The sequence below is a fragment of the Oreochromis niloticus genome, linkage group LG6, assembly GCF_001858045.2.
Source record: "Oreochromis niloticus isolate F11D_XX linkage group LG6, O_niloticus_UMD_NMBU, whole genome shotgun sequence".
NCBI lineage: Eukaryota > Metazoa > Chordata > Actinopteri > Cichliformes > Cichlidae > Oreochromis > Oreochromis niloticus.
In genome coordinates this window covers 33797674-33819372 of record NC_031971.2, presented here as the reverse complement: position 1 = coordinate 33819372, position 21699 = coordinate 33797674, and the positions used below count along the sequence as shown (strand labels likewise).

The window sequence follows — 21699 nt, the reverse complement described above, 5'->3', positions numbered from 1 at the left end:
TTGGTTCCTGCAACTGGTCCGTCGGGTTATTGTCTCCCCAGAAACACTTCCCTTGTGCTTTTGGAAATCTGTTTTTTCCTATTTCTGTTTTCTTTTTTTCCTGTTTCCGTTGTCGTTTTTCCTATGTCCGTTGTGTTTTGTGTGTTTTTGCAGCGTTTTTCTTATTGCTGGTGTTTTCTTAAGTTGCAGTCCGTTTGGCCCCTCAGGGCCACCGTATAAGGGTTGAAAATTAGCAATAGCTATAAACTCTGTGTGCAAGTGCAACACATCTGTTTCATGCTCCGTATTGGAAGTATGTTAAACTGCAAATAAATAAGAAAAGAAATGTCAATTTTAAAAAAGGCAGCAATTTGAAAATCTGTTAAACCCATGTTTTATTCACAATAGAACATAGAAAATATACTGCTCAAAAAAATAAAGTAATGCTCTGAAAACATATCATGTATTAATGCGAAAAAGAATCATGCTGGAAATCTATATGGAATGGGTAATGCGTTAGGAATGGAAATCGTTTGAAATTAAAATGATCAACCTACAGAGGGCTGAATTTAAAGACAGTAAAAAAGTGAAGCAGGCTCATCCACTATGCTGGAATTTTACTGCAGAAACTCAAAATGACTACTCAGTAGTCTGCTTGGCCCCTAAGTGCTTGTATGCATGTCTGGCAATGTCAGAGCATGCTCCTAATGACACAACAACAGTGTCTTGGGAATCTTGTTCCAGTTCCAGTCTAACCTGGTGGCGTGTCGAATGGACCAAAACCTAATGTTCCAGAGGTCTTCTATTGGATTTCAGGCATGTTTGGGGGTCAGTCAGTGGTATAATGTCCTTCATCCTCCTGTAGTGACATAAACAAAGAGGAACCCAGGACCACTGTAGGGTCTGACAGTGGGTCCAAGGATTTCAACCTGATATCTTATTGCAGTCAAGGTGCCTTCTGTGCAGTCCTCCATGCATAGGCCTCCCCAGACCATTAGCGAACCACCACCAAACTGGCATAAAATGAACAATATAACAGGCACTGTCTGTGTCAGACAGTGTCAGATCTTGCTGAGGTAACAAGGATTATAAGGTTTTTGACTGTCATTAAAGCAATAATGGGTTTTATCAGTTATGAAGGTCTAGATGTACGTCTTTCATCTTTGTTTTTACTTAGATTTTAAGCTCATATCATTTGTAAAATGCTATAATTTGTTAAATTGGAGATTAAGTACTTTTGGACCCAGCAGGATATTTGCTGATTGTGAACAAGTTCACCACAGGCAGGCAGTTTTCTAAGTCTTACAGATCTTGTCTTTACTTCCTGACTTTGCTGTAACTGCCAGCTGGAAGGGCCCTGATATCTTTTTACAGTCTTTCCTGCTTTGCAGGCACAACTTTATTTTCAGATCGACATGTACTTGCTCAGGGGATGTAAATGTTACACAAGGTTTAAACAGTCAGCAAATTCATCAGCTAATAATTCCTAATGATATTTCTTCACAGCACAGTAAAGACTTCGAGTTATGACTCTAGAGTGTGTTTTATTTTTTGTGAAATTAAAGTTCATAAAATAAACGGCAAAAGCACACCGATAAAAGGATATTTTGTTTTATTTATTTGTGTCTGATTTGCTTATTTTCAGGGTGGCACGGTGGTTAGCACTGTTGCCGCACAGCAAGAAGGTCCTGAGTTCAATTCCACCATCAGGCCGGGGTCTTTCTGTGTGGAGTTTGCATGTTCTCCCCGTGTTTGCGTGGGTTCTCTCCGGGTACTCCGGCTTCCTCCCACCGTCCAAAGACATGCAGTTTGAGGGGATAGGTTAATTGGATAATCCAAATTGTCACTAGGTGTGAATGTGAGCGTGAATGGTTGTCTGTCCCTGTGTGTTGGCCCTGCGACAGACTGGCGACCTGTCCAGGGTGTACCCTGCCTTTCGCCCTATGACAGCTGGGATAGGCTCCAGCGCCCCCTGCGACCCTGGAAAGGATAAGCGGAAGCGGATGGATGGATGCTTATTTTCATTTAAAAAGTGTGCAGTTTTTCCAGGTCTGCCTAACCCCTTTGCATACAGCTGTATTGGTATTCATGGGCACAATGTGTAAACTGAAGCCAACATTAATTTAACATACTAAAACTTTCCCTGTAGCCACATAGCTCACAGAGCTATGCTGTGCTGTGGGTGTGGGCTTAGAAAATCCGTGTGAGAACAATTGTTGAAGCTAATTTGGGGGAAAACATATGGGAGCAACTACATGTACCCACAGTTAACAATTCAACCACCTCAGTTTGACTGAGGAAAATACTTATGGCATGAAGTGTGTGTTAATGTCCCAAATGATTTCCAACTGTGAAGCACATGAAGATTTATCTGCAGTGAACCACTCTCAAGTTATATTTAGTAGGACAGTCTTTTAAAATTGATTGTACGCCTCAATTCGGAGTTATTAAATTTGCATCCATTATTGTTTTTATTTCATCATTAAATATGCTTTTATAAGTTGTTTTACTAACATACAAAACAATTCAAATTTACACATTCAGCACACGATGTTTCTGAAGCTCCCTTTCTGGAGCCTTTAAAGTGTATTATTTACTGTCAGCTTCAGCTTTAAGCTTCAGTTTTTCTCCATCAACCCTTGAGGGAAATACTTGGCTCTTTAGCGGCTAAGTGCTCCACCATGTTCACCAGCCTGTTACTAAATTTGTCCGCCTGCTGTCTGGTACTGAGAAAGTAAGGTAGAATGGGCTTATCAGAGCTTTTAGCTGAAAACAGCTGGTCTTAACAGGTGGCAACCAAGGGGCTAGCTCCAGGACTGGAAAATGAAGCCAACGCTGAAGCACCAAAAACTGTAGTTACTCGAGGGGCCACTTGAGACTGGCTCCAACAGTAAATCAATGCCCATAGACTTCAAGACATGTTAGAGCTGAGATCACGTTACCTTTTCTGTAACACACAGTGCATCATTGTACTTAATGCATGTGCCATTATTTGACTTCTGTTCATGTAAATGAAAGTGAAAAATAGTATAGTAATCTACACCTTTTACAGTGGAAATATAGACATGGACAACTGCTAACCTTTTTTCTACACCCTCCAGCTTCACAGAGCTAACAGAGAAGACCCCAGGACTGAGAATGATATTCACCTGAGGTGTATGCCAACCCCAGCTAAGCAGGCAAAGCAGGATTTTCAAAAGGTAACAAAGGTAGTGATTAGCATTAAATATGGTAGCACTGCAACCTCCATTTCTACTCAGTTGTTGGGAAACAATAACACATAAGATGGTGTGAAAATAGGGAAAATAAGTCACATAATCCCTTGTATTGCAAGCTCCAGCTTAGTTTTTGGTGTAGACAAGCTGTGATCAGTTAACTTGTGCTGCCGCTCTTTGTGGACTTAGACAACTGAATTTAACAAAAAATAAGCAGATGTTTAACAAGCCAGACGGCTGATTTCCCACCACCGGAAACTATAGCGGTAGTATAAAAGGTTTAACTCAGTGAATGAATCTAATCAGCTGAGGTAACTTTACATTGAACAGCACATCTACGTCCAACGTACTGTTTCACAAAACTGCAAAATGACCAGTTTAGCCTGCACTAAACTGATTAGTACATTTTCACACAAACATAATTCAACAACACAATTTCTAATTTAAATACTCACAAATAAATCTTAGTTTGTGTTAATGTTTAGAGATGAATGAACACATATTGTGACAAATTGCACAGAAGCAGTTTGTGTGTTTCAGGATATTTGTTGAGCTGTTTAAAAAGCTGCATTTGAAATTACGAGCCATTAAAAGCCATTTACTTCGCTGATGCTTTCTCCTATTCTGTAGTGCTAGTTAGATCCTGAAATACGAACTTTTTGCATCTGCATTAATTGCTAAGTAATTAAAGGAGATTCCACAGCATGTCTGTTATCCTGCCTTCCTTCTCTCACCCCAACTGATCACGGCAGATGGCCCCGCCCCTTCCTGAGCCTGGTTCTGCCAGAGGTTTCTTCCTGTTTAAAGGGAGGTTTTCCTTCGCACTGTCGCCAAAGTGCTTGCTCATATGGGATCATATGATTGTTGGGATTTTCTCTGTATGTATTATTGTAGGGTCTACCTTATAATATAAAGCACCTTGAGGCTACTGTTGTTGTGATTTGGCGCTGTATAAATAGAATTGAATTAAATAGATGGAACACCTTTCTGGATCATTCTGGTTAACCCCTTCCTGTACCTATTTCTGAAGTGGAATAGCTGTTTTAATTGCTGTGCTTGTTAGGCTGCTGTCAGCTTTGCACTGAAAAGTAAAAAACTGAAAGAAACATGCTGTGAGTGCGCTCTTCATTACAGTAGTTTTTCATATCAGTGGGAGGCCTGCAGCCTAGGTTTATACTGTTAAGTATGTGAAACCACATCTCAGGACATACTAAAGTAGTAGTAGTACTAGTGTAACGAGTAGTAAGTAAGTTAGTAATTAAGTGAAATAATACACGTTTCTGAGTAAAAATCCCAACACTGTTGGTCACTCCACTAATAGAATAATCCTTTAATTGTCCCAGAAGGGGAAATTTGGGAGAGTGGCGTCATTAAACGGGAGCTTGCAACATAATGACATTTTTGGATTTTAATTCTTGGAGTTTGCTTATGTTGGTACATAATTTGCCACCCTCCCCTCTTGGCCAAATATGATCACTCCTGGGTCAAACAAACAAACAAAAACCCAACGTGGGGTAGTCAAAATGCTGTAATTGAAACTTCAAAACACAAAACAGGAAGATGAAGTTACATGAGAATGACCATCTTTTACATACAGTCTATGATGGCAGCAGTGTTGGTGAGAGATGACATGGCTTAACCAAAACGGTAAAGCTGCATAACCCAAACACTGAGCTGAAAGACACTAAAACATGTTCCAGAGTTGAGAGGAAATATCAGATACTTGTAATTCTCTGTAAACGCTTGATTTCACCTTACACAGTCATTAACAATATTAATCTTTCAACAAGTGCAGTTTTAATGTCAATTTAAATCACATGTTGATTGGTGTGTCTCAGTTGTAAAGACTAGTATTCTGACAAACAACATTAAAACCGCATAAATAAACATTAAAATAAAATTAAACTGCTGAATGGGGATAATAATATCCTGTAAAGTCCTTGCATTTCCAATGAAACAGACCGGAGCTGCAAAAGTACACTATTAAATGAGCAACAATACAGTAACAGTGTGAACATGCGTTTTAGTGTTTTGTTATCAGCCTCCATATTCTCCATAGTATATATTACTGCAGCAGCACAGAGCCGTGAGTTGTTTTTCCATAGAATTTTATTTCCAAAAAGCAGTTGGAGAAAAAGTAAAACAAGCAAGTCAAGTACAACAAAACAAATCCCTGAAAGGGAAGAAGTAAAAGCTGATAATGACAGAAGGCCTGATGATATATACAACAGCAGACATCATTTTGGTGTTGCAGTACCAGTGAATCACTTGACAGACTCATGGTATTCTTAACATAAGTTCAAAACAAACAGCAAAATAAGGATTTTATTTCAATGGACAGAGAAGGTTCTAAAAGTCAGCTAAGGCACACAGAGCCTCCCCGAAAAAACTAAACAAAAAAATCAGAACGACGGGGAAACGTCAGTCAGAGAAATTTGTGCAACAGTTGCTCAACAATACATTCCAGTAAGAACAACAACAATCTGGCATGTGATTTTCTCTGAGAGGCAAATAGGACAAGGTCGTTGTCACAGCTGTCCAAAAACACTGAAACAGGTTATGTACTTTGATCAATAAACACCATCAATTCACTATTTGTGTCCAATTATTTCAATGTCATTTTACCACATCTGTATTTACACGTACGATACCCTTTAAACATTATTTCGATACAAAATACCTATGTACATCCTCTTCATTTGTTATTAATTTTTGTTACAAAATAGGACTTTCACATTTAGTTACATTGAATTATTTCACTTTTTCCAAAACGGTCATTGAGCTTACATCATAATATGTACTGTGGGATGTAATTGTACAGAGCATGATGGCACTAGAAAGTGGAAAACAAAGCCGCCCTTTACAACCTAACCCCGGAAACGATGCAGAGTTGAGAGGGAAGGAGAGATAGCAATCGTAATACACACATCTGACAGAGAGGCAAGGTGAACTTGACATTAATGAACAGTAATGTCTGTTAATTAGCCTGTTCAAAAGCACTCATTTAGCTCATGTGATGACTAAACAATGTTGACAATCACAGATTGAAAACCTAATTGGCTTCAGAGGAAACTTATTTCAAGGTAAAACAAATATGTGACCGCACCTCTTATTGTGGTACAGTGGCATACTTAGTGTAATTAGGTTGTCTCAAATGTCCAGAGATTGTCTTGATGACAGAAAAAGTACTTTAAATGTAAATAGGGTTGCAAAGGTGCGACAGACCCGATCCAATAAATTAGTCACTTTATAATCAAGAGATACAATATGATATTCACTTGAAATTGTACATTATCGTCACAGCATGAAGATCACTACCACTCAAACCATTCTGAAACCGACGGCGACCATTAAACACCAAAAAAAGCACAGTTTCTCCTTCAAACAACGTCCAGTGTGTTCGCTAGTGAAGACTGCTTTTGTTCAGCTTTTCTGTTTTTTGCTGAGGTTGTTAGGCAGCTGACCTCTTACCTTACAGGTCAGAGTGGCTTTCTCTTGTGATGCACTTGGCAAACGGCCACGTGAGAAACCCAAGACAAGAAGATCTATTCAGACAGGACAACACTGACTAACACATAGGTGCGGGCCATAAAAAGGTACGGTATAAGTTTGGGGTGTTGGCCTTTGTAAATAAAGGCAGCTTTCTTTACAAAAAAATATTTATCGAGCTGCCAAGGCAGCGTTGCAGTTATTTAGTCACTGACTAAAAATATCAGTATTTATATAAACTTATAAATAAATAGCGACTTCATGGACCTCCCCCCCCACCCCCTCCATTCACACCATTTTTGAGACGTAGTGTAGAATTATGTACAACATAAAGTGGTGTTCAAATAACCGGAATAAAGAAAAAGAAGGCAACACGTAAAACCAGGACAATACGTTTAAGGTTAATGTGACATAGTTTTGTTTCAAGTTTGAGGCAAGTTGGTTCAAAAATAAAATTCTAGCTCAAGAACAGCTCTCGTTCTGTCCGCTGGGTGTTTTGTTTGTGTGGAAAACTCTGCACTGTGGAAATGCTAAATCTCAAAATGCTATCGTACAACTATGTCAAAAGAAGCATTTATGAATTTAGTACATTTTTAACACTAAAATGTCTACATGAAATTCCTAATAGAACCCCCTAGCCTCCAATTACTCTGAGAAAGAGACTGTACTTGTTTTCTTCTCTTTTTTTTGCAGTTTTACAACAAAATGTGACTGGTGAAGATTTAGCCAAGCAACAAAACGTTCAACAATCTAATCAGGCACTGATATGAACTAAGTTTTGAGTTGTTATACTCATGTACAAACTTAAGAAACTTAAAAATGAGAAATTTGCTTTTACTGACGATATGTTTGAGTGGGCACAAAATAATCTGTTCAACTGGGGATATGTGAATACTCACATATTGTGTCGTTTTTTTGGTGCTGACATAACCTCTAAGTAGGCACATTTAATTCAGTACCCAGCTATCTTCTTGTGTATGTCTTAATACTAAGGCCTTATCGCAGCAGAACCTGGTCTGCTAGCAGTGTCGATAGCCCGCACTCACTTGACCCATGTGCCCTGTGAGAGGCATTAAAAGCTGACTTTATAATTCACTCAGCAGCCAAATAAATGCTTGAAAATTGCAATGTTTGATCACAGTAAAACTCAGCCGTGAGAAGAAAAATAAATACACAGAGAAACTGAAATAGCAAAGCCAGCATAATCCCCTAAAAAAGGAATATTGTGGGAGGAAAATGTTCCCCTTCGCTTTCTGTCCCCCCCAAAATCCACTTTTTCTTTTGATTTCAACATCTTCCGCGAGAGATGGAGAACACTCACCCCCCTGTCATCTGCAACTAACCCCTCAAATAAATAAAGATAAACAGTGCCACGACCTCCTGTCCAGCTGGAGGCCTTGCTGCTACCTGATGCGACCATTGGCACGAGGTGCTCCCAGCTGAGATTTGGGGTCTGGGCTCATGGAGCTCCACGGGCTCTTGGGGCACGCCTGCATGACAGGACAGGCCGTAGGGCCCACAGCACAGACGTCGGCTGCCTCCCACAACTCGCCCACCAGGCTGTCTATCCAACGCTCGAGCTCAGGGCCGGTCAGGGCCGCGTTCCTCTTGGCCTGCTCCACGTAACTCAGACTGACAGGGATGTTGAGCACCGGGTTGAGGCCGTGGAAACTCTGCTCCATGTAGCTATTCTTAGCTGGCCCATTGTGGAGCTTCAGAGTATCCTCTGGAGGTTTGTGGGAAGCAAGAAAGAGAGAGCAGACAAAGAAGTTATAGACAGTGAGCAAAAAAGGTGGTAGTCAGTGGTCAAAAATGCAGACTGGATTGCAGAAGGGGGAAAAAGTTGGGAGATCAGTAAGCATGGAGAAAAGGGGGAAAAGGGAAAAAGGTACAATATCAAAGAAGTGAACGTGACTTTCTTTGTTATTATCTTAAAAGTGTAAATTGGATGCTTGCATTGATTTTTTTTTTTTTGCAACTGGACCCTCTAAATCTTCTCTTTTGATGTGGTTTGTTAGGCTACTGCAGTGCTGACTTTCTGGAAACAGTGAGAAATATTCAAGACATGAAGTCATCCTTTCTTCCCATGACGGTTATGCTCTGAAGGAAGATGGTAAACATAGACAGAACTTCTCCTTAAAACACCCTCTCCACCCTGAGCTCCAGTGGAGCTTTAAATTCCTCACTGGCACTCTAACTGGGGTGCTAGCCATCCCTTCTAACACAAGCTTCCTCCCATCCAGATGTTAGCAGACTTCAGCACTTTTTGCACACTGATGACAGAAAGATGCAGTCTGACATGGCAGTGGCCAACCAATGCCAGCTTGCTTTGCGGCAGCAGCGTGCAGTATGAAGTCACGCATCTGTGTAGAGTTTTTGTATATGCATGTGTCTGCTGCTCACTCTCTTTGCGCATGGAAGGCCACATCGTAAAGTTTTACTGGCACACCATTTAGGAGGGAAACCTGATGTCAGCCATGGCAATAAATTATATGTGGACTCATGAAATAGCTAATAACCAAAGAACACATTACAACACACATCAAGAAAAACAAACACAAGATTATTACATAATAACTATAAATTAAACACAAACATTATTAACTTAGCAGGTCTAATAATTATGTAGCCTTACGTTATAAATTTTAAAGACTCAACTTTACTTCCCGTCAGCCACTTCGGGTGATGTATCAGTTAAATGCACAAGTCCGGATCCAAAGTAAGCTAAAGAGATGCCACACATCGCTCCCCACATCCAACACTAACTAATATTTCATATTTACAGCATATAGATGCACTGAATTTCTGCTTGCAGTTTCACAGCTGACATGTTTTTCTGTAGCAGACTCAATGTAAACACATGACCTTGTAGTACCATATCACCCCATTAGAGCACTTCACTCTCGCACTGCAGGCCTACTTGTTGTTTCTAGAGTATTTAAAAGTAGAATGGGAGGGAGAGCCTTCAGTTTTTAGGGCCCTCTTCTGTGGAACCAGCTTCCAGTTTGGATTCGAGAGACAGACACTATCTCTACTTTTAAGATTAGGCTTAAAACTTTCCTTTTTGCTAAAGCATATAGTTAGGGCTGGACCAGGTGACCCTGAATCCTCCCTTAGTTATGCTGCAATAGGTGTAGGCTGCTGGGGGATTCCCATGATGCATTGAGTATTTCCTTTTCAGTCACCTTTCTCACTCACTATGTGTTAATAGACCTCTCTGTATTGAATCGTACTTGTTATTAATCTCTGGCTCTCTTCCACAGCATGTCTTTATCCTGTTTTCCTTCTCTCACCCCAACCGGTCACAACAGATGGCCCCGCCCCTCCCTGAGCCTGGTTCTGCCGGAGGTTTCTTCCTGTTAAAAGGGAGTTTTTCCTTCCCACTGTCGCCAAAGTGCTTGCTCATGGGGGGTCATACAATTGTTGGGTTTTTTCTCTGTATGTAGGGTCTACCTTATAATATAAAGCACCTTGAGGTGACTGTTGTTGTGATTTGGCGCTATATAAATAAAATGGAGTTAATTTGAATTGAATGTTGTATAAGACGAAATGAGAATGTAAGTGAAGTGAATCAAAATGTCAGCTTTACCACAATCTTTATATTAATCTTTAGTCTACTAAAAATTACAGTAAAAGTTACAAAGTACGGCTATAGCAGAAAAATTAAAGCAGCTTTTATTTGATGTCCATGGATAATTTACTTTAAGCCAAAATTGTCATGGTTCCCTGCTTTAAAGTATCTAATCAGAGTTTAATAAGTGCTCGATCCTTCTGAGGGAGCTCTCTCAGCTCCTAGCCCAACTTAATGTGTTTAGTTGGCTTGCAATATTAGACACATTTATTCAAGTGCAAGTGTAATCTTAGTATCGTACTGAATATTTCTGCTTCACTGCATTGACTGTATATTTTACTTTTTACTATCTTACACTTGCCTGACAGCTGGAGTCAATGGTTACTTTATTACCTAATCCTATATTTAAGGTTTAATAAGCTAAATGTATTAAAAAAAAACCCTAAAAACCTGTGTTGACCATTAACATAGCTTCGGCTGTTCTGTTTCATGTCTCACTTATAATAGACTCTTAAAATAAGTGCTTTTAAAAATAGAAACAGAAACTGCAGATTTAGAAAAAATATTAAATAGATTTTAGGTTAAAAATACAACAAATAGAATGTTCCAATGTTACTTTAATGAAAGAAAAACAATCCAAAATTCAAAATATCTTAAATTGTGGTATTTACTATTTCTTGATGCCCTGTAACAGAGGTTCAGTATGTAACTGTAAGAAGGCCCTTTGTTTTGGACAAAAAGACTGAGCTCACACAGCAGCCCTTTCTATCCATACATCAGTAGAAACATAACTGCATAATGCACAGTGATTTAAAAAAACATCTAACAGTGATATTTATAATATCACCATTTTTTATTAATATTCATCTCATTCTTGTAGCCAGTGTGCCACAGAGATTCAGGTGAAAAATAAAAAATGCCATGTGCTGTTCTCCTTTATCATTAAAAAGCTCAGTGAAATTATTAAACAGTGAAAGACATGATTATGCCAAAGCTGGCGTCTCAGCTCTCATGTGACTTTCAAAGCAACTTGGCTGCTTATGGATTACAAGAATGCAGTGCTGCCCCTTATCCATGCTGACTGATTGATTTAATTGTGTCACTGTTTTCGGAGGGCTAAGTGCACTGTTGTTTAACACTCTGCTTAGTATGTATGAGCAGCTCGCTGGGTTATTAGGGTTGACTTGATGACAAATAACCAGGGTCTGCCGAGGCCCAGAGGCTTGATTAGAAAGGGCATCGCTGCAAATGCAAGGCTGTGTGTGCGTGCCTGTGCAGACATTTCGAAACACCTAAATCAGCAATCGCTTCTTTTAGACGTGACGTGTTGTGTAAAGAGCGCAATATAAAACTGATCCCATTCAGTCCTTTGAGCTGATATTGACATGTGGGAATCACTGCAGAAATTTAAAAAAGGACACTTAAGAAAATTCATGAAGATTGTTGATTTTTATCAAAGTGATCTCATCAGTTCGGCTTGATTATTATTATTTTTTTGAGCTTTGTGGACCATATTCTTAGTGCCAGCTTATATCAGCTGATATCTACACTTTCACGCATCCAATTGGCAGATCTCATGTAAGGGTGGCTATTAACCTTGCTTTAATCTGCCTGTGATTGCTCCGCATGTGTAAGTCCCTTTACAAGCCACTTCCACAGCAATTCTGCCTGTCGTACTGCGTATGACTCAATCTGTTGTGACTGATGCCTGCTTTGTTCGGTACGAACATGTTGCTTCTGGTCTCTTCACCTCTGGCCTTCCACGGATGCATAAACAAGTGTAAGGAGGTTCGAGAAAAGAGCCAAACTCCTGACTAAAATTGGACTTTTAGGGCTCTCTAAGACTCGGTATGTCGACTTCATAAAATGTTCATCACCAAGCAACTACAGATGCCCTTTGAAACATAAAGGACCAAAAGTATGACACTATAATGACAGAAAACCCAGAAAACACACCACAAAATTACTACCCAAGTCTTTTTTATGACACGGTTTCACAAAGACTCAATATTATATGCATCACAAACTGTGGTGCTGTATTGAATTGCACTTTCAAGGTCTATACAGTAATTGCAGAGCTTCCACTAAACCTCCACAAGCAGAGAAATGTTTGACATTTAGAAAAACACCCTCTGTATTCTTTTTGATGAATGGTCATCTTTTGTTGACGAATAGCACATCAGTGCAATACGCTTAGTAAGGCTACTTTTGCAAATAACACAATCAATAGTAATTTTATGTTATGCTAAAGCTGAAACAAATGGCAAGTGCTACTTATACATGAGCCTTCTACCACAGAGACAACTTGAATCTCTTTCTCACCTTGTCGTATGGGCTGGTGTTTGTTATAAGCCAATGGGGCAATGAGGAAGCGCATCTCCGCTACAGGACTCCAGTGATGCAGGATGCGGATGTTCCACACACCGGGCCGCAGAGGCAGGTTGAGCGGTGGGCGATAGTGGGTAAACTCGGCGCTTGCATCAATCAAAATGTCATAAGTGGCTGCGATGACGTTGGTGGGGTCGATCCACACAACTGTGACGGTGACATTCGGCCCTTTAACCCACTTCTGCATCCCCACCGTCTCATCCATGGGACCCATTAGGCCGCCAAAGTTTCTGAAAATGCGTTCTTTGGCATCCCATTCTGTCCCAATCTGCCCCAGAAGAGAAAGAATAGGCAAGTGAGTTGGTGATAGACTGGGGTGAGAACAAAGACAAGCAGAGAGACAACAGCATAAACACACAGGAGCTGCTGCAACACATTAAAAACATTTAAATGGGGGAAAATGGTTTGTTATTCATAAAAAACGCAAAAGGCAACAACCTTTTTCAACTTTTCTGGACAGTTTGAAATATTGCAGGGAGTAATGTGCAGCCTCTCACTGCAGGTGTGAGGCTGCACACCTTCAACTTCTCAGCGAGGTAACCAACTCCCTTTCATAGTGCTCCTGTGCTGTTTTGCAGTAATGCCACACCATCACTGTTGCTCACAGATGAAAACAGCTAATTACAGAATGAGTCTATATTTGAAAAACAAAAGATTTCATTTTAATGGCCACTGAATTCTGTAACTTGTTGTCTATAAATCAACTAGCTGAGTGATATCTCAGCTATATTATCATAGGGGGTCATCTTAAGTATGCATTTTGTATTTAAAAGCCCTGCACTTCAGCCCGACTCTCAACACATCTGTTACATAATATTTTAATCTGCAAAAGCTGACAAGTCTGATTGTTCTGACGAGCACTTTTAAGTAAATTTGGCTACAGTTTTGCTATTATGACTGACTCTATGAGGCTAAGGAAAATGTAAGGAAAAAAGATATCTCCAAGGGGTGAAAATCAAACGCACTCCCGTTTCACACAAAGACAAAATCAGAAGGCAGTGAACACCAACACCAGTGTGAACAGTATTCGTCTTAAACAGAAACAACAGTGGAGATGACCCTAAATAACTTAAAAAAACTCAAATAGAGGAAAACACTGATTACATGCAGAGACAGGGAACCGCAGCTTTTTGATGGATAAAAAAAGCATCTAGGGAGAAAAGCTCAATAAAAACCGGGTTTCAGTGCTTCCACAAAATCAGAGAAAGTGCTATTCTTTGCGTGAATTTTGAGATAAATAAATTTAACAAACAGTAGCAGTAAGTCAAATATATCTTTGGCGAGTTAGGAGACATACAGTGCCTCTGGCTGCAGAAGCGGCCAGCCTGCAAAACACTGGAGGGCTGCCAATGGAACAATGAGCCACTTTAAGATTATAATGTCCTCTAAGCTTACATAATTAACATTTAGAATACACATGTTTGCAGGTTATTGGTTATGTCTTTCTAACTTATATTTTGCCAAAAGTCCTGCTACAAAACATCCTGCAATAAGAAAGAACAAAAGAGATCCAGCAGTAAGACAGACAAATCATAACAACAGGAACACAAGTACAGTAATTGTGTGTAATATCTTTGCTGTGGTCAACTTAAAAAAAAGTCATCTAAATTATTTTATGTGTGTGTTGCAGAGACTGCAAAACTGTGAGACAGAGTGATAGAGAGGGAGGCACACACACACACACACACACACACACACACACACAGGCGCTGACAATAAAAGATGTCTAGGGTGTTTGCAGAAATGTGAGAGGGATGGCGGCTTTAAGAAGCGCTCATCCTTACAATAGTAGCTGATTAACACAGCCTCACCCAGCCGGACGATCAATGCCTGACTGGAATCGACTCTGCATTAGGTCCTCTGAGGACTGCGATTACCATGTACAGTATAAATAGACACCACTTGCATAAATGAGACACGCACAGAAACAGTGTGTGTTTTGTCATCAATTAAACACACCTCACTTTCCTCTCAATTATTGGACTGACCTCTGCCATATCTGCCCCTTGGACCTTGCCCCTTAAATTACTAATCAGCTCTCTTGTCCTGCACCTCTGTAGCTCATTACTTTCTTCAATACTGATTCGCTAATGCACACTAACGCTCATATGGCTAGCAACACTCTCCTTCAAGGCCCCAGGAGGAAATGAAAAGGAGCAGTTGGAGAGAAATAACACTGTTTTCCACTACCAGAAAACTTGCAGATGGCTGTCTAAACTGAGCTGTAAGAAGAAGATTGTGACAGTGTTCACGTGCCTAGAGGGGAACCCTCTGAGACCTGCTTCTGGTTCTTGCAGTTTATTTAGCAACAAGCATCTACTATGCGCAATATAAATTATGCACATCTGCATTCCAAGTTGCATTTTTTCTAAGCCGTTTCAGGCCAGACGAGTGGGCAGTCTCCTTTCTCTATTCCACAGACTTCTGTACCAACATACACATAGCGTGGAAGGACATATAAGTTAATAAGAATAACAGGCAAATTGCCTGACTGCTGTCTGGCCTCATGACCAAAGGTCAGGGTCTATCCTGGTTACAACAGAAATACTGGACAGAGGGCCATTTTTACCACAAAAGTGTAAAAAAAAAAATAGTATTGAGATGTAACTTTAACACGTACCACCCACAAAAACAGTTTTGCAATCCAAACAAACTCTTCTAGGAGGACAAATACACCCTAACGCATCACAAAAACTGCTCAGTAACACAAAAAAGGCCTCACGGCCTTCAAACTCCCCAGATATTAATCCAATACAGCACCAGTTGGATGTGCCGGAACACGGACGATCCTTTGCCAACATCCCGAGGCCAGACACCACACTACAAGCCAGAACTACTTAACATTAGGCTTGTTTTAATGTTGTGACTGATTGGTGTATAAACTGATCTGCTGTTTATTTATACAGAACACTTGAGGTCTTTTTGCAAAGACATTGCACTGTTTTAACAATAGCAAAAGTTTGCTGGAACATTTTAACTACATTCATAAAGTTTGTTTTAAAGACTGCAATTATTGTTTTCCACTAAAAATATTTCTCTCCTGTTGATGAAGTTCAAGGTATATCTGTGGATAAGAGATGGAACCAGTACCAGAAAACTCTTCCTTCGAGTATGAAAGTAGGTCGAACAGGGATTAACTTCCTGCCTACTTCAGCCTATAGCTTACGATGACCTCCACACTCAACCTGTCCCCTGGTGCTCCTACCCTACAAGCTTTGGCTTAAGACCAACACTCAATCAAGGCTTATGAGTGCTAACCAAGTCAGGGGCTCACGACCTTCTTTCGCTTATAGCTGTACTTAGAAGAACACGCTTAGGTGGAACAAATGCTGATCTGGCAACCTCATTGTGGCTCTACGCTCTTTGTCCAATTACTACATTTTTCTACCAGTCTGTTCACTCACACTTTCCACCCAATTGGACCATTTATACAGATTTTCCGCTCTTAACCAGCAATTACTAACAGCCTCTGCTACGTTTGAAACATTTAGCCCTCATTTATCGTCTGCTGTTGACATGACAAAAAACAAAAATAAAAAAACGTGATAATAACCTGGATATCATCACGCTTATTACTTTTCTCCAAATTCATTGTTCACCATTATTACCTGTATTACTCGTTTCATGCTCTGTACCTGACTTAATAGAACACATAAAACACTCTATCTCATAATCCAGCTACAGTCCATTTCTTCTCTGTGACCCAGTAACCCTGCAAACCTTTTCTCCACGTCATCGGGCAGTCGGCGCCTATAGTTTGACACTTCCATTAAATAAGTCTGGTCAGTTTTATCAAGCAAGGTCATGGACAGTCCCACTCTACATCTGGCCCTGCTTAAAAACATAGGGCACAAATGCCCCTCGAGGCCTCATTCGCAGGCTTATTAGGGGCACTTTTTGGAGTCGTAATCAAATACAGGTTTCTACTAGCAGCACCAGAGGACTCTCCGGGGGCACACATTACGCTACCGAGGCAAGATGGATGGATGCTAATAAACATGCACAGTGGTGCAATGAGTAGAAAACAAGACAATTTCTGTTATAAAAGCACAAATTGGAGTTATCCTTGGACATGTTTTTCTGGAGCTAAACGTTTCTAGACGTTATCCAAAAAAGAAAAATGCAAACATCTGACACGAATGGGACAATAAATGATTTGTGTTATTGTGAGAATAGTCCATGTACCAGTCCAGTAAATTTTAAGGTAGTTACATCATTTTCTAAATTTCATGTGTGGAAGAAAAAGCAGAGTGGGATGAGGCCGGATGAAACCCACGCAAACAAGGGAAGCACATGCAAACTCCACACCAGATGTCCACCTTCTTGCTGTGGACATCTGGACAAGTTGCCAGTGTATCGCAGGAGTGACACAGACATCCGTCCACTCACATCTACGTTGAGTTTAAAGTCTATCAGCTAACTAAACACCTACATGTCTTTGGGACGTAATGGGAGTAATGGAGAGAATGGAAAGAGCTCCACAAAGAAAGGCCCCAGCTGTTTCAAGCTAAAATGCTTGAAAATGCATCCACTTTGTCAGAAGCATTACACTTTTTTCCTCCCATGTATGTCCACATAAATTATCTACACTGTGGTGGAATGAGGACGTAATCTTCAGTTAAAGTTAGTCATGGTGCTGTAGGATTAATGCACAGCTTAAAATGCCTCTCAATGTCAAATCTGACTTGAGGTGAAATACTGGTTTTTAATGTGCAGGTTTTAAGCGGTCCTGTACTAAAGTGCTGTAAAAAAGGCCTATAAAGGCGGCAACAGGGGAGTGAAAAGACATATCTGTCTTTCTTTATATCCAAAGGAGGACAAGGAAACCATTGTTAAGCCAACCATATGGTTTATCTAGCAAACCCCAGTATATAGCTATAGTATAATGGTCCATATCTACAAATTTGACAAAAGGCAGTTCGCTGCTGCAGCTACACCGTGCTGTCGTTTTCTTCTTGTATTTTGAATGACAGATGGACAAACTGATTGACTGACAGCCACTACACAGTGCTAGACAGAGAATGTTTTCTCAGGCTGAGCATTCAGATAAAAGCCACAGCTCACATCACTTCTCTGTCACTCACGGTTTCATAGGTTAGACAGACAAACAGGGCTTAGCGAGAGGGAGCCACACGTCGGCTGGGCGTCTGCATCCCTTCGTGTTCAGACTGAGAGCGCCGCAAAAGGTCGAACATGGTCAAAGTGTATCCAGGTGCACAAGCATTGTCCGCGGGCACAAACAAATTCGCAAATTTGTTGACATTTCTGCCTCCTACTAAAGCTCTGCACGATAAAAGCAGAGAAAAAGGTCAATTTGCATTCACTCAGTTAATTTTGTCCTTTTTAAAAAGACACTCTGTGGCTGTCACATCACAGCCGAGTGGCTGTATCCTAAACAGGCGTTGTGGTAAACAGAAACACACATTAACATAACAAGACAATCAAGGGAAGCATTCCAGTGTGAAGGTGAGAAGACGTTCTATTAGGAAACAACAAATAAGCAGCACATGAAGCGCTCATCCCTGTAAACTGGGATGAATTCAATCAATTTACATTTTACAAGGCCATTACAGGCACCAGTTTAATTGTGTGGAGATGCGCTGCTATGAGTCTTGGCAAGGGCGATATATGAGGTCACCATGGCAATGAGCTGTATATCTCACCTCTAATTATATGCTGAGGAGTGTGTTTTTGCTGTGTGCTGCTCAGAGTTTTAATGGAACTCGTTTTCTGACACTGGCAGCGGCTGACTGATTGTTTTGTGACTCACGCCAAACAAGCGAATTCAAATTAAAAATGAATGCAAGGGCACACAGACTAATACGCTGACTCACCTCTGCGAACTGCAACCTGCTGAATGTGCTCGTAGGAGGAGTGGTTAACTTGAAGTTCTTTGTGGGTGCCACCCAGGTCTCCATGGTCTCCAGCTTGCTTGTTGCCAGGTTAGTAGCATGGTGCTTGACCAGATAGCCCTGGAACTGGTCTGACTGGAAGTAGAGATGCACTGATACTGGGTGGCCCATGGGGAAATACCTGATGGAGCGTTGAGAAAATGAGAATCCATTAGCAAACCCGATACCTTCTGACCTACCTACTTGACGGTGCTGCTTTTCAGAGCTGATACTGTAAGAAGAGGAGAATATCAAGATTCATGTGGATAAGGTCTGGGGGGAACCGGCCTTGGACATGCTAATGTGGCTGGATGCTAATGAATGCTTGCTGTGAAGGTTAGTGGGGAGTCAATGTGCTGTGTGATTGTGTGACACGGCAGACATTAATTCAATGACCTTTAACAGAAATCCAATTGGTAAAAGACATGTGTCAACTAGGCAGATAATTCCCAAACCGCACTGCTTGCGAGTTGCTGTGTCCACACTTTGTGGGTTCATGACTGCTGCGGCAGTAGATCCCAGATCAGATATGAACTGCTGAAGTACCCTTAAGAACTTCTGAGTAAACAACAAAGTTTCTTGTGCTACAGTGTGCTGGTTGCTTTAACATGTGCTCTGAAGTGGAAGGGATGGCATTAAGAAGACACGTGACAGGCGGCATCACAGTGGTCTGAAAATTACAGAATAGTCATGGGCTGCATTGGCAGCATATTCAGATTAGTCACAGACGCACACACACACGGACAAAACCCAACTAAAGCATTACAAGACAGCTGAACAAAGTTGAACTGGGTCATCCAGTCAGCTGAAGCTGAATAAAGGTCTTGCCCCTCTGATTAGTCTGTTGTTTATTTGTGTGTGTCGCTTCATACGTGACAGAGGGTCTGCCCTCAGGGCACCCAGCCGGAGTGACTTCTGGAAAAACAAAAAAGGGGCCAGGGCAGGCACTGCTGGGGAGCACGCTGCAGCTGCTCTCTGCACACGTCCTGAGTCCTTCTCGCCCAGATCTCATCCTTCTGCTTCCTTAAACTCCTCTTTATTCCTCCTTTTTTTTTTTTCCCGGTTGCACAGCTTAACACACACAAACGCACATCCACGCACTGTTTCTCCCTGCTCCCCTGTGCCTATGGCCTCATCAGTATTCCAGTAAAGGACCAGGAGTCAACCCGTCCTGGTAAATGCTACCCTGACAAGCAGAACAGCAAATATTTACACTCACAAGAATAGCACTGCACACTCCCTCCACTCCAGCGCCTTTTCCCCGAGTCTTTCTCTTTTTCTCCTCTTCTACATTTTCCCACCTGCTTTTTCCTCCTTTCCCCTCATTGCTCTTCTTCCTTCATTCTGCTTTCTGTCCCATCTTTTCCAAAAGAGACGTGGCTGCCAGTGTGAGAAGCAGAGAGAAGGGGGCAAGGGCGTAGCCTGCACAGAAGCTCCATTCAGGCTTTTACTCCACAATCTCTCCAATTGAGTCACAGCAGGCTGCTAAAAGAGCCAAATCACTCTCTGTGTCCTTTTTTCTCTCTCTCTGCTGCTCAGGTCTCACAATGAAGTTGACCCATCCATCTGTTGGTAGCACATCTGAATTTGAAATGCATGCAAAATACGTGGCCACACACACACAAACACATTTACACACGCACACCATATGTGAGCAGGCTCGAGACATCACACCGACACTTGAAAAAGATATATTTTCAAATGTGAGCTTTGCTGGGGCTCGCTTTAAGCAAAAACGTGATCAGCTTTAATTACTCAGCTCGCGAACTAAATTACAGATCAATAAAACTTAAACAGGACAGCTCCAGGCAGGCCTTGCAGAGTCCCAGCACACACATTGTGTATTTAATTATTACGTTAATAAACCACAGAGTGGTGGAATTACAAAAATCACAAGCCAGCGATTCAGCTGGAAACACTTTTGTGACGTAAAACACAAAAGACAAGCGAGGACTGTGAGACCAAGCACTAAGTTATGACATCCTATGACGCTATGGAATTTCACACAGCATATCATGTATATGTTCTTTAGCCCCAGCCTGCCTTTCTGATGTGTTATCAGTACATAAAAAGTGAAATAATAACACATTTAACAGATTTAATGTGCTAAACAAAGAATATTTTTTCAATATTTCTGGATAAATGCACAGTTTTGCATTTAACACAATTTTGTACATGCACACAGATTATCAATATTCTAATATCGTCAGGTACACAGCTTCAAGACTTTGTTACATTTTTTGTATTTACTGTGCAGCAGACATATTTAATTTAAAAAACATATCTTCCCAGTGGTGAAAAGGTGCTCTGAGGATTCTGGGATTACCTTAAAGTGGTTTAGCGTGGTTAAAAAACATACTGTGTTTTTCAAAGATAGCCAGGTAGAGGTGTTGTCATGCCTCTAATGTAATGCTAATACATGAAAGGTACAACCTGGGGCTAATGTTGGGTAAGCTTCCAGGTTTACTTTTTTCTAATCCTGTCACTCACTGTGGAAAAAACACACCAGAGGTTACTGTAAAAAAATGCATAGGATTGTTTAACAGCAATTTCTGCTTATTAAAATCGTCTATTGTGCTACTGGTAATTCCAGAAAGAACTCCACATACCAGCGTAATCACTCGTTTTCTCTAAGCTATCAATTATTTAAATGCGGGTACAAGCAGTTGAATAAGCTGAGTGAATACATTTTTATTTTAGGGAAAATAAACACTTTACTGACGCTATTGTGCTGACCTTTATTGAAGTATAATTTCAAGCTGGATCCCTTGTTATTGTTAATGATTGCTAAAAACTGTGGGGTGTTGGGTATAAACTTTTTTGTCTTCTCTAGTGGGGCATGCCGGAAAAAGGTTTGACAGCTAATGTCATCTGCTAATCAGAAGGTTGGTGGTTTGATCCCTCCAGTCTGCATGCAATATATATACTAATCACAAGTTACTCTCTAATGCACCCATTGGACTATTAATGTGTGTGCGTGTTAGATAGAAAGCACTTGCATAGAAAGAACATAGAAAAAGAAAAGTGCTTGTATGAATGGGCGAATGAGCCAAGTTGTGTAAAACGCCTTGAGGGCTCAGATAGAGTAGAAAAGCGCTATATGAGAACCAGTCCATTTACCATGTATGTTAACAGACACATTAACAGCATCAATTACGAGGCACTT

At 40.8% G+C, this 21699-nt stretch overlaps 1 protein-coding gene across 1 annotated transcript in view; it reads right to left on the bottom strand.

Moving 5' to 3' along the window:
- Positions 1-4704: 4704 nt before the first annotated feature.
- xylt1 (xylosyltransferase I) overlaps positions 4705-21699 on the bottom strand; it is a 77892-nt gene continuing 60897 nt past the window's right edge. The window contains 3 exon segments of the mRNA XM_013276695.3: positions 4705-8409; positions 12577-12910; positions 18477-18675. Of these exon segments, the coding sequence (XP_013132149.2) occupies positions 8087-8409; positions 12577-12910; positions 18477-18675 (856 nt within the window). The 3' untranslated portion in view covers positions 4705-8086.